Source organism: Coniophora puteana (assembly GCF_000271625.1).
Source record: "Coniophora puteana RWD-64-598 SS2 unplaced genomic scaffold CONPUscaffold_9, whole genome shotgun sequence".
Taxonomy (NCBI): domain Eukaryota; kingdom Fungi; phylum Basidiomycota; class Agaricomycetes; order Boletales; family Coniophoraceae; genus Coniophora; species Coniophora puteana.
In genome coordinates, this window is record NW_006913061.1 from 1,696,001 (window position 1) to 1,707,477 (window position 11,477).

Consider the following 11,477-nt stretch of genomic DNA (forward strand, 5'->3'; position numbering starts at 1 on the left):
GTCGCGTAGATCGGTACTCGGCTATGGTCCCAGCTTACCGCAATGATCGATTGTTAAGAGTCGTCCCTGACAAGATCTTATCTTCGGCTGTCTCACGGAGTTTTGACGTTGACCGCTTCGCTGCTACATCTTGCTTATATACTCACTCCGTGGCTACTGTGCGTACGTACATGGATGATATATGCTATAGGATAACCTTAAGCTTTTGAATTCATAAAGTGACCATGTTAATCGACTGAGCAAGTTCATGGGTCTCTGTTTGTACTAGCGGGAGCAAGGCTCAAGCATGACTCAAAGTCGATCGACCAAAAACCGACATTGCATTTACATTTTTCCCTCCTATCCACGTTCTCTCGCAAGGGATCAGAATGTCCACAAATTTTGGGTAAATCCGATGAGATAAAACATAGAGATGTTTTTTCTGGCGTCCGCATCGTTTATTATCGCAAGCCGACGTCGTTAGTGTAAAAGGATCCGGAACCCGATGTAAAACTAAGACATTCTTAAAGTGACAACATTTGTTAAGTGCTAGAATAAATCTACCAGAAATCGTTGTCTGGCGAGATTGCGGACCTACCGTCACAGATAAGTAGAGTTTTGATGATGCGGGAATCATCGCCCTCAGGACGAAGAACCGGTCCCGTCGATACCTCCTTGAGCGCCAGTCGCAGCAATGCGGGAAGCAGCGTCGGCTGTCGTAGTACAGGTGACGGATGTTCCCTGCGAGTTTACAAGGGGAAGTGCAGCGCAGGTTAAACCGGAGCCACACGAGCTTGTCTCGAAATTTCCGTCAACACACTGGGCAAAGGAACCCTGAACGCAAGCGTTCTCGCCCTCTAAAAGATTGTGTCAGCAACATCGAAGCCAGGCGTACCGATCAGGCCTCTGAACTCACCAGTGCAGCTGGAGCTGGTAGTTAGCGAAGCAAATTGAGCGTTCTGTTTCTGGGCTCCCTGCCCGTTGGAAAGCAGGAAGCTCTGGCTGTCACTCGTGTTGCCCGTGCTCACGGCGACAGCCCCACTCGAAGCTGGATTAGCAGCGGTCGTGGTGCCAATGGATCCACTGGCGCTACCGGTTGCAGTACCAGTCGCATTCGAGGACCCGCTTCCATCGATACCTCCCTGAGCGCCAGTCGCAGCGATGCGGGCAGCAGCATCGGCTGTCGTCGTACAGGTGATGGAAGTACCCTGAGAGTTGACGAGAGGAAGAGCTGCGCAGGTCAAGCCGGAGCCACACGACGTCGTCTCGAATTTGCCGTTGACACATTGCGCGAAAGAGCCCTGAACACATGCATTCTCACCCTCTGTGGTCCAGGTCAGCATAACCAACGTCAGGCTTTACGATCATTCCTCACCAGTGCAGCTGGAGCTTGAGGTCAACGAAGCAAATTGTGCGTTCTGTTTCTGGGCTTCCTGGCCGTTTGAGAGCAAGAAGCTGCTGCTTCCACCCTCACTACCACTAGTACTGCCCGTGGTGTTGCCCGAGCTGCCGGTGCCAACCGTACTACTTCCGGTAGAGGAAGGGTCAGAAGCAGACGAAGATCCGGTAGATCCGGTAGCAGTGGAAGACACAGCAGAGGTACTGGCTCCAGCGGCGCCCGTGGCGGTCGCAGTCGCGCTCGTATCGCTAGAGCCACTGGATGAAGAGCCCGTACTCGTAGAGTTGGAGCCCGAGCCGCTCGAGCCTCCAGTACTGCTAGCGCCGGGATTCTGAGTAATGTCGACGAGTTGCTGGCCATCAGGGATTGGTCCAGATGGATTGGCAGAGCAAGAGCCCGCAGGAGAGACGGGGGAGGACATGCCGAAGGGGATCGTACCGTTGCCGCCAACCGCAACACCACCGACAAAGGTCTTCTCGTCTGCACCTTGGAACTGACATTGGAAAAGGCCGTTTAGCTCCGCATTCTTGGGCGCGGACTGACAGTAGGGGACCGCCTGAGAAGTAGGCTGTGGAGAATAGGTCAGAAAATTCAGAGTCACATTTCAAAAGGTACGTACTGAGTTGCGAGGCTGCTGAGCAAAGATCTGAGCGAGGGAGATCATGTCTGCGTTGTTGTTGAGCTGCTTGGCCAAGTCGATCATCTGGTCCGCAGCATCCTGCTGGGCACAGGCTGGCGGCGCAGCAAGAAGCGTGCCGAAGGCATTAACAGAAATGGTATTGCACTGTGAGCCGCCACCAGCCGCATCCTACAAGCGATATCAGTATGGAAACGGGTATAAGTTCTAACAGCATACGTACGCAGGCAGCTTCCCATTTAGTGGTAGAGTCAGAGATAACTTGGGCAATGCGCTTGTGCTGCCTCAATGGAGCAGATTGGACGAAGACAGCACCACAGGCAAGGGTCGTTAATGAGGCGAATCGCATCTTTGAAGAATACCGTGTCGTAAGGAAGGTTGGTACGGAAAGTGTGCGTCAAGCACTACTCAAGGACTAGACTGTAGAGAGTGGGCTAGGGAGAATGAGAGAACACGAGCACAGCTCGGAAAGAAAGAGGAAGAAAGAGAGAGGAGAAAGTCGTGCGGCTTGCGAGAGTTTGGCCATATTCGAGCTGCAAGGGAGCCTTTATGAGGCTAGGACTGGGCGTAGAATTTTGAATTCGTATCCAGAGCGATAGCAAGAGACAAAGTCCTGGGTAAGTCAGAGTGGAGCCGTTGTGAGTTGCCTCCGAATTGGGTAACCTGCACAGTCGCAACTTGCAACAACCACAAGCCAAGACCAGCCCCTTTTTCTTTCTACGCCGTGTGTGCATTTACCCGTGAATACCATTTTTGAACGTCTCCTTATGGATCCAAGCTGTTGACCATTCAACGTCTTTTAACTCTTTTAATCTCCTTCAGAAAGCATGCAGTCCTTTCCGTTACCCCGACCCTGAATCGAGATCTTCATTTGTCGTTTCGTATACGTCCTCGTACACGGTCTCGCACTGAGGTAGTCTCGGTATGTCGGAAACGAGCATTCAATTTCAACTTGTTTTCAACTCTCTCGGCGGATCCGCCATCGCCAACGCAACAACGGGTGCGCCTAGCCCGCGGACCCCGGTTTCGTTGTTACTGCGTTACAATGAACCTCGTGGAGGAAAAAGGCATTGCAGATCTTCTCCCAGGATGAGGCTGCGATATTGCTATGACACCCTCCATTGCGGTCTGCTGTGTCATGAGCTCGGCCTTGTTTTCTCTCGCGCTCTTTGGTCATCTGCTCAACGAACCGAGGGAGCCATGCGGCAGACACCACTGTAAGAAGTACATTGTACCATCGGACTAATGAGTTAAAATTGGATCTTCAAGGGGAATCAAAACGTTCTGTCTCAGGGAGCTCATGCAGCTGGGTCACGGTCCTGCAGGTTTTACCCTCCTGCAGTGTCCCGGACCTCACAATCAAGCATGCGGAAGACTTCGCAGCATTGCGTCTGATCCCATTGTTATTGGTCTTAAGTGTCATTTGCTCTCACCCGTTTGTTATCTCACGCCTCATCTGAAAGACTAACCAACGAACAGACCGGGCCTGTCACTCAAAACGGACCTTTGATGCGCCAAAGTTAAGACAGGTTGGATTGCGAAGGTGGTTAACGCATAATTGTCCTTCTTTGGTAAGAAAACTAGTACTATCAAGCAACTATCAAGCATCAACCAGCCATGAACTCTCATGCGAAGAGTCTTTCATGACACTTTGTGATGGCCAGATATCTCAATCTCACAAAACGTCAGGAATCCTGCAGATCCCGAGAAAAAACTGTCACGCTCATTGACGCCAACGCATGGTCTCTGACCTTCTCTGACAGATCTTGCATACATCCCGGTCAGCGTCAACTATGCCTCGTGGGGTATAAAAGAAGTGGATATCTATCTATGACCAGGAGTGGGGGAATCCTTCGACCTCGCTCAGCCAGCTAGTATGAAGTACCTGTTCGCGATATCTCTGGGCCTTGCTTCTGCCAGTGCTTCCCCGACCACATTGCAGAAACGCGCCGACCCACAGGGCATCGACGTGTCCGACTATCAGACAGACATCGACTGGAGCAGTGTCGCGTCTAGCGGCGTAACCTTTGCATACATCAAGGCTACAGAGGGAACGGGTATGTTGCGTCGGCTGGTCCAGGTCATATCTCCAGATACTAGTAAACGATTTATAAAGGATATACCAGCCCCCAATTTAGTGGCCAATATGAAGGTGCTTCAAATGCAGGGATTATTCGTGGGGCATACCATTTTGCACATCCTGATGAGTCGGACGGTGCGACTCAAGCCAGTTACTTCGTTTCGAATGGCGGTAAGTACGTGCTCCACCATCGCATGATGTTCCATTGATATTCGATTGAAGGTGGCTGGACTGCTGACGGCATCACCCTCCCTGGGGCGCTGGACATTGAATGTAAGTGAACATAAACTCATAACTCTGGTAGTCCTATAAGCTTGATATTCGTTGGTAGACAACCCCTCAGGCGCTGAGTGCTATGGCCTGAGCGCAGCTGACATGGTAACATGGGTTATGGATTTCTCAAATACTTATCAGTCTTCAACTGGCCGGTAAGATTTATTTTCACGTAAACAGTTGCCCCGATACATTGGATCAATCTACCTACAGATACCCTGGTAAGCCTTTAGTTGAATGGCGAATCAATTAATGGCCCTGACAGAAGTCATGTCACTAGTGATCTACACCACCACGGATTGGTGGACGACGTGTACAGGCAACAGCGCTACTTTTGCTGCTAATAGCCCGCTATGGCTTGCAGACTACGCCTCGTCAGTCGGGACGCTCCCTGCTGGCTGGGAGTATGAGACGTTTTGGCAGTATGCCGACTCTGGTTCCAACCCTGGAGATCAAGATTACTTCAATGGTGACGCCGCTGGGCTAAAGGCGTATGTCAAAATCACTCTTTGGCATCATGGCACTAATTGTGGATACTTACAGGATTGCATCTGGATGAAAACGAGGAAAACTATCGGAGTGAGTAAGATGGCCGTAGATACATAAGTCCTTTGATATAAGTAAGCTAGTGGTAAATAAACACTACCAGTAGAGGGTACCGCTTGGACTCTGGCGCTAGGTGGCTTGAGTGTATAGGGTTTAAGCTGTGATGTGTGTGCCATTAATGAACGTGGAATGTAGCTACTTGTAATAATTGAACTAAGATCATACATCTAAAGGGATGTAAATTGACACAGAAAGGGGGTACATCGCTGACGGATGATGCTCACGTCTTATGCCGAACAGCCTTCTTCCTAGTCGGCATGACTGAGCGAAGTCATGTACATGTTTATAACAGGCGCTATTGTCCAGTTCTTATCTGTTGGCGTGGAGCGAAGTTTCCATCGCAAGTGGCTCGCCCATCTCGGGCACCGCTGTTGGTGGCCAGGTGGCAGCCAACCATCTCATATAATCAGCACAGCGTTCGAACCTCTCCCTCAAGCGGCTTTGGCTTTACGAATACAGCGAGGGAGTAAGATAGCGGTCGCCGCGACCCCCCACGCGACCAATGGCGATGTTGCAGACGGGTTACTCGCCCTTCTCTGCATCGAGCACTAGCTTCTACCCTCCCCGCAGCCCGCCCCCTAGCCGCCGCCTAATTGCGACCCGGTCAGCGTCTTCCCCGGTGATTACCTCCTCTTTCCATGAGACCGCCCGACAGCCAACAGAGTCACCAAGTCTTACTCGGCATCACGATTTATGGTTCATTGACGGCTCGGTACGTGTAGAACCGCAGCTTGCTTATCGTAAACTGTACGTACCCGTCCCTCAACCTCTTACCCCACCCAGGTCGTCCTCCAAGCAGGCAACGCTATCTTCCGTGTACACAAGTCCCAGCTGTCTCGTCACTCGCCTTTCTTCCGCGATCTCTTCTCTTTGCCCCAACCAACACAGGTTGACGTGACTGCGTCTATCTCGTCGCAGAACAGTCCACTTCTCCGCATTGAGCCCTCGGATGAAATTGAGGGATGTCCTGTAGTCAGGCTTCACGATTCCTCGGAAGATGTTGCAAACCTTTTGACTGCTCTGTATGATGGCCCGTAAGCATACCTACCATTGCCTCGCCGTCCATAATCCGTGACCACCCGTTTATTCAAGGGCATTTGGAAATAACGATCCTGCCGACTTTCGTGTTGTCTCTGGTATCCTTAGACTCGCTACCAAGTATCTCGCTGACTCATTGCGGACGAAGGCGATCGGGCATCTCAGCGAAGCATGGCCCTCCACGCTCAAAGGCTGGGACGCCAGAGAAGATGCTGCGAGGGCGAGCGAGCTCCAAAACGGGCTCGGCGCCAACGGCATATATCCATCTCCTATCGTGAGTGCCTCACTCCGTCTCATCAGAACAAGATATCATCATTCTCCATCATGTAGAGTGTAATCAATCTTGCACGTGAAGTTGATGCGCCTTCTCTTCTCCCGTCGGCCTTCTACGACCTGTCCAGGTATCACTACTCACAGATATTCGATCCGGACAATGGCGTGGATTGCCTGCATCCCTACCTCCCACTCTCAGGGCAAGATATGCAGCGTCTTGTTCTGGGAAAAGAGGCGGCGCAACAGGCAATCATAACGCTCATCCAGGGCATTGGCTCAAATGTCCATTCAACACACACACCTGTCGCGTACTTTCATCCGAGTCATCATCGCACGGGGTCGCATTCGCATCATGCGTGTCGAAAAGATTTCTCTGAGCTCGTGTCGCTGGCGACGCAGCATTACCTATTCGATAAGGAGCGCGGGTGCACCGACCCGCTGTATGCCGCGGAGGAGCTCGGGCAGCCACTCTACGACTTCGGTGGGCAGACGGCATCCGGAGGGGAGGGAACGAGGGCCGGCGAGACATTACGAGGAGAGGCTTCAGAGTGCGAGGCATGTGCCAGGCTGCTTGAGATGTGGGCATCCAGAGAGCGCGAGAGGATGTGGAAGATGATTCCATTGTGGTTCCGCTTAGACGTGTGATGAAGATCGAGATAGTGAAGCACAAAAGGGCGGACGGTTTCATCCCCTTGTACAACATTACATGTAATTAGACAGATCCTGCGCATAATGTGTAAGTTATAACTTGAATGAAAATATTGAGCGCTTGCAATGCTTGAGGTGGTATATATCATGCAGACGTTAGCTAAAGATGCTTGTACATGCTATTTGATGTAACTACGTAGTAGCTTCAAATTGATAAACTGTAGCAAACAAAATTGTCTTTGCGACCCGACATATACTTCCGGCGGACGAGCTTAGCACACAACCCATGGCGGCCCTACGCTGCCAGCGCTCCAACATCCTTAGTTCTCTCCGACATCGCAGTGCGCCAGCCTTCCGCACCGTCCCTATCCGCCAGGCAAGTACCTCCTCGGCGCCGCCCGCAACTGGCCGCACTGCGCTCTACGGCACGCTCTTCGCGGTTTCCGCCGGTCTCTTCTCCGTCTACTACTTCGACTCTCGTTCAGCCATTCACCGTTATGTCTTCACACCTGTCTTGCGGTACATCTTCGACGCGGAGACGTCCCATAAAATTGCTGTGAAAGTGCTTCGGAGCGGTCTGGGGCCGCGCGATCCTCTGACCGATGACGAGAGGCTGCAGTGCGAGGTTAGTGCAGCCATTTGACGCGTTCGTCAAACAGCTCTTATTGTATGAAGTAGTTCTTGGGCCAGAAGCTTCATAACCCCATCGGTCTCGCCGCTGGTTTCGACAAGGATGGTGAAGCGGTCGATGGTATGTCCCTACGGTCATAAGAAGTCCTCACATACACTAAGTTTACGCGACGAGGCCTTCTGAACTTGGGATTCAGCTGGGTGGAGATTGGTAGTGTCACACCAAAGCCTCAGGTGAACTTTCTCTTTAAACAAGGATGCGACCCCTGGTCCAGCAACTAATCGGCAAGCTCCTTGAAGCCAGGTAACCCTCGTCCACGCGTGTTCCACCTGCCCGACGACGCCGCACTCATCAACCGTTATGGCTTCCCTTCTGATGGCTCTGTGTCTGTCTTGACGCGTCTCCGTGCGCGCATACCCAAGTTCACCCAAGTTGATGAGAGCTCGACAGCTGCACTCCGCCCGGGGGCGATCCTCGCCGTGAACCTTGGCAAGAACAAGACATCACCGGCGGACTCTGTCGATGACTTCGTCTCGGGCGTATGGACGTTTGGGCCAGTTGCGGATGTATTGGTCGTGAACGTTTCCAGTCCGAACACACCGGGGCTGAGGTGAGCATATGTTTAAATCGATTGCAAAAGAGCGGATACTAAGCCTACTACAGAGGTTTGCAGAACCGGGAGCTGCTTGATGAGCTGCTGAAGCAAGTGACTGAAGCACGCGACGCCCTACCTCCATCACCCATTACCTCCCGTCGGCCAAGGCTTGTGCTTAAACTCGCACCAGATCTGGAGGAATTTCAGACCATCGAGATTGCTGAGGTGATACGGCATAGCGGTGTAGATGGTGTCATTGTCAGCAACACCACCGTCGCTCGACCTTCAAATCTGCTAGACGGTAAAATCGGGCGTTTTCAGATGTAGAAACTCGGGAGCTCATTTATTTTTCAGCCAACAAAGTTGAGGTTGGAGGTCTCTCGGGAGTACCGCTCAAGTCATTTGCTCTCCGTACCCTGAAGACCCTCCGATCCAACCTTCCAGCTAACATCCCTATCATAGGGTGTGGTGGCATAAGCAGTGGTGCTGATGCCCTTGAATATGCTCGCGCTGGAGCCTCGCTCGTGCAGGTGTACACCAGCTTTGGCTACGACGGCGCGGGCATGTGCCGACGGATCAAAGATGAACTCGCTGGGCTGCTCGCGACGGAGGGCACAACCTGGAAAGAGGTGACCCAGCAAGCGGTCGAGTCGCTGAGTCTGCAAAAGGAACCCGAAAAGGACGGTACGATTGGCAAGCTCGTCGAGGAAGCGACCGAGCTGCAGGGTCTACTTGACAAGCTAGGGGAGAAGCTGGGAAATGCAGGAGAAGGGGACAATAATCTTGCTCAGGACATTGGAGGGAGTCCGCCAGGCGTAGCTGCTATCATCTCGTCATGATTAATCCATTATTCAGCTAGACTGCTTTCCTAGACCCTTTGCCTAGTGGGCGCTATAGATATCGTATGCACGCAACATGGGACGTTTTTTGCGCATGAGCTCGAGATGTTCCACATACACGCACCTGGATAGGTCAAATATGCGATTACGCCATTTTGATGCATAATACGCGTACGATAAGGCGGGCAAAGGCCGAGGCTGACTGTACTGAACGAACTCCATTAAGCGATAAGGCAGGGAGAATGATACAGTTCTGAATCTTTCCTAACACACACATGGACACACACATATAAAGGCTGCCCTGCAAGCTGATACTTCGTTGCTCACGCGTATGTCCGCAGTTATATTCGAATTCTACGGCACTCTTGCAGACGAGTCGGCGACGTAGACGTGATGCAACTGATCCCTCAGCTCGCACTCTCCCTCTTTGGCTCGGTATTGGCGTCGTGGCTCGAGAGTACTTCACAGCCCGCCAACGCTGTCCCAACCAAATCCGTGGCCATAGTTGGTGCCGGCAGCGCTGGTCTAGCTGCTATCAAGGCCCTTGTTGACTTGCCAGAGAAAGTACTGTCCAACTGGGAATTTGTGGTGTACGAGCAACGGTGGAACAGTGGTGGCGTTTGGTGAGTTATCTCGTTTCCCGAACCGACTTCAACATACAGCCAAACCTATGTCGTTTGATTCGCGTTACACCCTAGGCTGCCGGATACTCGCTCTTACGAACCTCCAGAGCTGCCTGAGACCCCGCTATACCCACTCCTGCATACGAACACACCCGTTCCGTCGATGACATACCCAAACTTCCCGTTTCCGCCGAATACCCCTGTCTTTCCCAGCCACGAACACGTCGAAAAGTACCATCATGACTATGCCCAGGCAATGAACCTCACAAACTATATCCTCTTCAACCATACAGTTCTCTCTACATCATGGACTGGCAATTCAGACAGCGGGAAATGGGACGTTCTCGTGCGCGACAATCACGACCAGGAAATCCGGAAATCATTCGACCACCTCGTTATTGCAGCTGGCCATTTTCATTATCCTAGGGTGCCCCACTTCGCCGGGCAAGAAGAGTGGCTAGCGCACAGCCCAGAAGGGGTTCAGCGAGCTATGGTTCATACCCTTTGGTATAGGCATCCAGAATCCTACACCAACAACACTGTGGTAGTGGTCGGCTCAGGCGCTAGCGCTCGGGATTCAGCTTCGCAAATCGGACGTGTTGCTAAGCGGGTAAGTTTATGCGCTAAGTGAGTGACTAATGGCTTCCTGACTCCTTGACAGACCTATCAATCTGTACGGGGAGAAGTTGATCCCATCCTCCCGCCGGTCGTTCAGAAGCCAGAAATATCGCACTTTACCTCCGACGGTGTTATCTTCAAAGACGGGACGAAAGTACATGACGTAGACGTCGTTTTGCTCGGCACGGGATACGAGATGCGTTGGCCGTTCTTGGAAAGGGGTAACGAGATGTTAATCTACCCTGATGCTCGCTCGAATAACACATACACGAAATACTTGGCGACCAATCTGCGCTATATATTCCCTCTGCATGAGCATATCTTCTCTCTGGCACCGTCCTACCCACCAACAGCACTCTCCTTCATTGGTCTGCCAAGCTCTCTATTCAACTGTCCATCCGATACAGCTCAAAGTCGATACCTTGCGAGTGCGATTGCCAATGCGAGTGTGCTCTCGTCGCGCGAGGGGATGCTTGAAGAGCTCGCGAACCGTGAAAACTACCTCCGATCCCTTGACCTGGACCCTTACTACATTGGTCATAAGATGGTAGGCAAGTACGGTGCATTCGATTACCCGGATAGCCTAGTATCTCGAATTTTCGAGAGACATAGCATACCCGAGAAGCAACCTTTCACAGAGAAGTGGCGCAGGGAATGTGCAATGCTTCCTTACCTGAAGCGTGGATGGACGAGGGTGGAGGTATTGGGCACGCAAGAACAGTGGCTAGAGGGCGTTGAGACTGAGGAAGAGTGGGCCGCTTTGTTGCGCCGCCTGAATGAGTGGCAAGAGAACTGGGAGCACGAGCAGGGCCTGCAGTTCCCCCCCGAGCCGATGTTTGTAGACTACTAACTATACAGGTAGATCTAACGCAGATAGATAGTTACGACAACTTGTATGCATTCTTCAGCCACGGATTCCAATATGCCGGTGTGTTGCTGATATGGTCATGAAAGTGTGCCACTTGGTCACCAAAATGTTGAAAATTAGAGGTGAAGTTGAGAGAAACTAAATAGCAAGATTAGGGGATTGTGAAAAAGAGAAAACACTAAAACAGTAAACTTGACGAGGTAGATGACAAAAAGGATGTGATGAGAGTGGGATTCGAACCCACGCCCTTTCGGACCAGATTGCCTCAGATGAGTGCAAGTTGTGATCGAATTCGATCGGATCCTTAGTCTGGCGCCTTAGACCGCTCGGCCATCTCACCGTTTAAACATTTAGTTGAATATAGCAACAT

The 11,477-nt window shown here is 51.8% G+C and overlaps 5 protein-coding genes and 1 non-coding gene across 6 annotated transcripts; 4 read left to right on the forward strand and 2 right to left on the reverse strand.

The window, feature by feature from the left end:
- Positions 1-316: 316 nt before the first annotated feature.
- CONPUDRAFT_83555 (uncharacterized protein) lies at positions 317-2,593 on the reverse strand. The gene is made up of 5 exons (XM_007772769.1): positions 2,239-2,593; positions 1,998-2,186; positions 1,355-1,946; positions 896-1,303; positions 317-836 (listed from the first exon to the last, which is right to left on the reverse strand). The coding sequence occupies exons 1-5, from the start codon at positions 2,362-2,364 to the stop codon at positions 622-624; spliced, it is 1,530 nt and encodes a 509-aa protein (XP_007770959.1). The 5' UTR covers positions 2,365-2,593; the 3' UTR covers positions 317-621.
- A 257-nt stretch (positions 2,594-2,850) lies between these two features.
- On the forward strand, positions 2,851-5,105 carry CONPUDRAFT_167070 (glycoside hydrolase family 25 protein). The gene is made up of 8 exons (XM_007772770.1): positions 2,851-3,232; positions 3,285-4,072; positions 4,132-4,266; positions 4,318-4,368; positions 4,427-4,523; positions 4,582-4,589; positions 4,649-4,859; positions 4,912-5,105. Exons 2-8 carry the CDS (start codon positions 3,892-3,894, stop codon positions 4,925-4,927), a joined length of 699 nt encoding a protein of 232 aa, XP_007770960.1. The 5' UTR covers positions 2,851-3,232; positions 3,285-3,891; the 3' UTR covers positions 4,928-5,105.
- Positions 5,106-5,358: 253 nt separating this feature from the next.
- Positions 5,359-7,054, forward strand: CONPUDRAFT_167071 (uncharacterized protein). Its single transcript, XM_007772771.1, has 4 exons — positions 5,359-5,686; positions 5,758-6,008; positions 6,067-6,286; positions 6,343-7,054. Exons 1-4 carry the CDS (start codon positions 5,477-5,479, stop codon positions 6,928-6,930), a joined length of 1,269 nt encoding a protein of 422 aa, XP_007770961.1. The 5' UTR covers positions 5,359-5,476; the 3' UTR covers positions 6,931-7,054.
- Positions 7,055-7,219: 165 nt separating this feature from the next.
- On the forward strand, positions 7,220-9,161 carry CONPUDRAFT_138438 (uncharacterized protein; the record flags this gene model as incomplete). The annotated part of the gene is made up of 6 exons (XM_007772772.1): positions 7,220-7,558; positions 7,612-7,684; positions 7,739-7,797; positions 7,864-8,174; positions 8,228-8,460; positions 8,514-9,161. 6 exons carry the CDS (start codon positions 7,220-7,222, stop codon positions 8,996-8,998), a joined length of 1,500 nt encoding a protein of 499 aa, XP_007770962.1. The 3' UTR covers positions 8,999-9,161.
- A 131-nt stretch (positions 9,162-9,292) lies between these two features.
- On the forward strand, positions 9,293-11,125 carry CONPUDRAFT_83558 (dimethylaniline monooxygenase). The gene is made up of 3 exons (XM_007772773.1): positions 9,293-9,621; positions 9,697-10,231; positions 10,283-11,125. Exons 1-3 carry the CDS (start codon positions 9,392-9,394, stop codon positions 11,087-11,089), a joined length of 1,572 nt encoding a protein of 523 aa, XP_007770963.1. The 5' UTR covers positions 9,293-9,391; the 3' UTR covers positions 11,090-11,125.
- Positions 11,126-11,326: 201 nt separating this feature from the next.
- On the reverse strand, positions 11,327-11,447 carry CONPUDRAFT_t78. The gene has a single exon. It is a non-coding gene; the product is annotated as a tRNA-Leu (tRNA).
- Positions 11,448-11,477: the final 30 nt, after the last annotated feature.

What these genes read in the sequence shown, in the direction of transcription:
- CONPUDRAFT_83555 (XM_007772769.1), bottom strand. Translation starts at nt 2,364, where the DNA reads ATGCGATTCGCCTCATTAACGACCCTTGCCTGTGGTGCTGTCTTCGTC. An exon ending in CTCAGCAGCCTCGCAACTCA is followed by an intron (nt 1,947 to 1,997) that starts GTACGTACCTTT and finishes TATTCTCCACAG; the next exon opens with CCTACTTCTCAGGCGGTCCC. An exon ending in TACCAGCTCCAGCTGCACTG is followed by an intron (nt 837 to 895) that starts GTGAGTTCAGAG and finishes ACAATCTTTTAG; the next exon opens with AGGGCGAGAACGCTTGCGTT.
- CONPUDRAFT_167070 (XM_007772770.1), top strand. Translation starts at nt 3,892, where the DNA reads ATGAAGTACCTGTTCGCGATATCTCTGGGCCTTGCTTCTGCCAGTGCT. An exon ending in CAAGGCTACAGAGGGAACGG is followed by an intron (nt 4,073 to 4,131) that starts GTATGTTGCGTC and finishes CGATTTATAAAG; the next exon opens with GATATACCAGCCCCCAATTT. An exon ending in TGGGGCGCTGGACATTGAAT is followed by an intron (nt 4,369 to 4,426) that starts GTAAGTGAACAT and finishes ATTCGTTGGTAG; the next exon opens with ACAACCCCTCAGGCGCTGAG.
- CONPUDRAFT_167071 (XM_007772771.1), top strand. Translation starts at nt 5,477, where the DNA reads ATGGCGATGTTGCAGACGGGTTACTCGCCCTTCTCTGCATCGAGCACT. An exon ending in ACTGCTCTGTATGATGGCCC is followed by an intron (nt 6,009 to 6,066) that starts GTAAGCATACCT and finishes CGTTTATTCAAG; the next exon opens with GGCATTTGGAAATAACGATC. An exon ending in GCATATATCCATCTCCTATC is followed by an intron (nt 6,287 to 6,342) that starts GTGAGTGCCTCA and finishes TCCATCATGTAG; the next exon opens with AGTGTAATCAATCTTGCACG.
- CONPUDRAFT_83558 (XM_007772773.1), top strand. Translation starts at nt 9,392, where the DNA reads ATGCAACTGATCCCTCAGCTCGCACTCTCCCTCTTTGGCTCGGTATTG. An exon ending in TGGAACAGTGGTGGCGTTTG is followed by an intron (nt 9,622 to 9,696) that starts GTGAGTTATCTC and finishes GTTACACCCTAG; the next exon opens with GCTGCCGGATACTCGCTCTT. An exon ending in TCGGACGTGTTGCTAAGCGG is followed by an intron (nt 10,232 to 10,282) that starts GTAAGTTTATGC and finishes ACTCCTTGACAG; the next exon opens with ACCTATCAATCTGTACGGGG.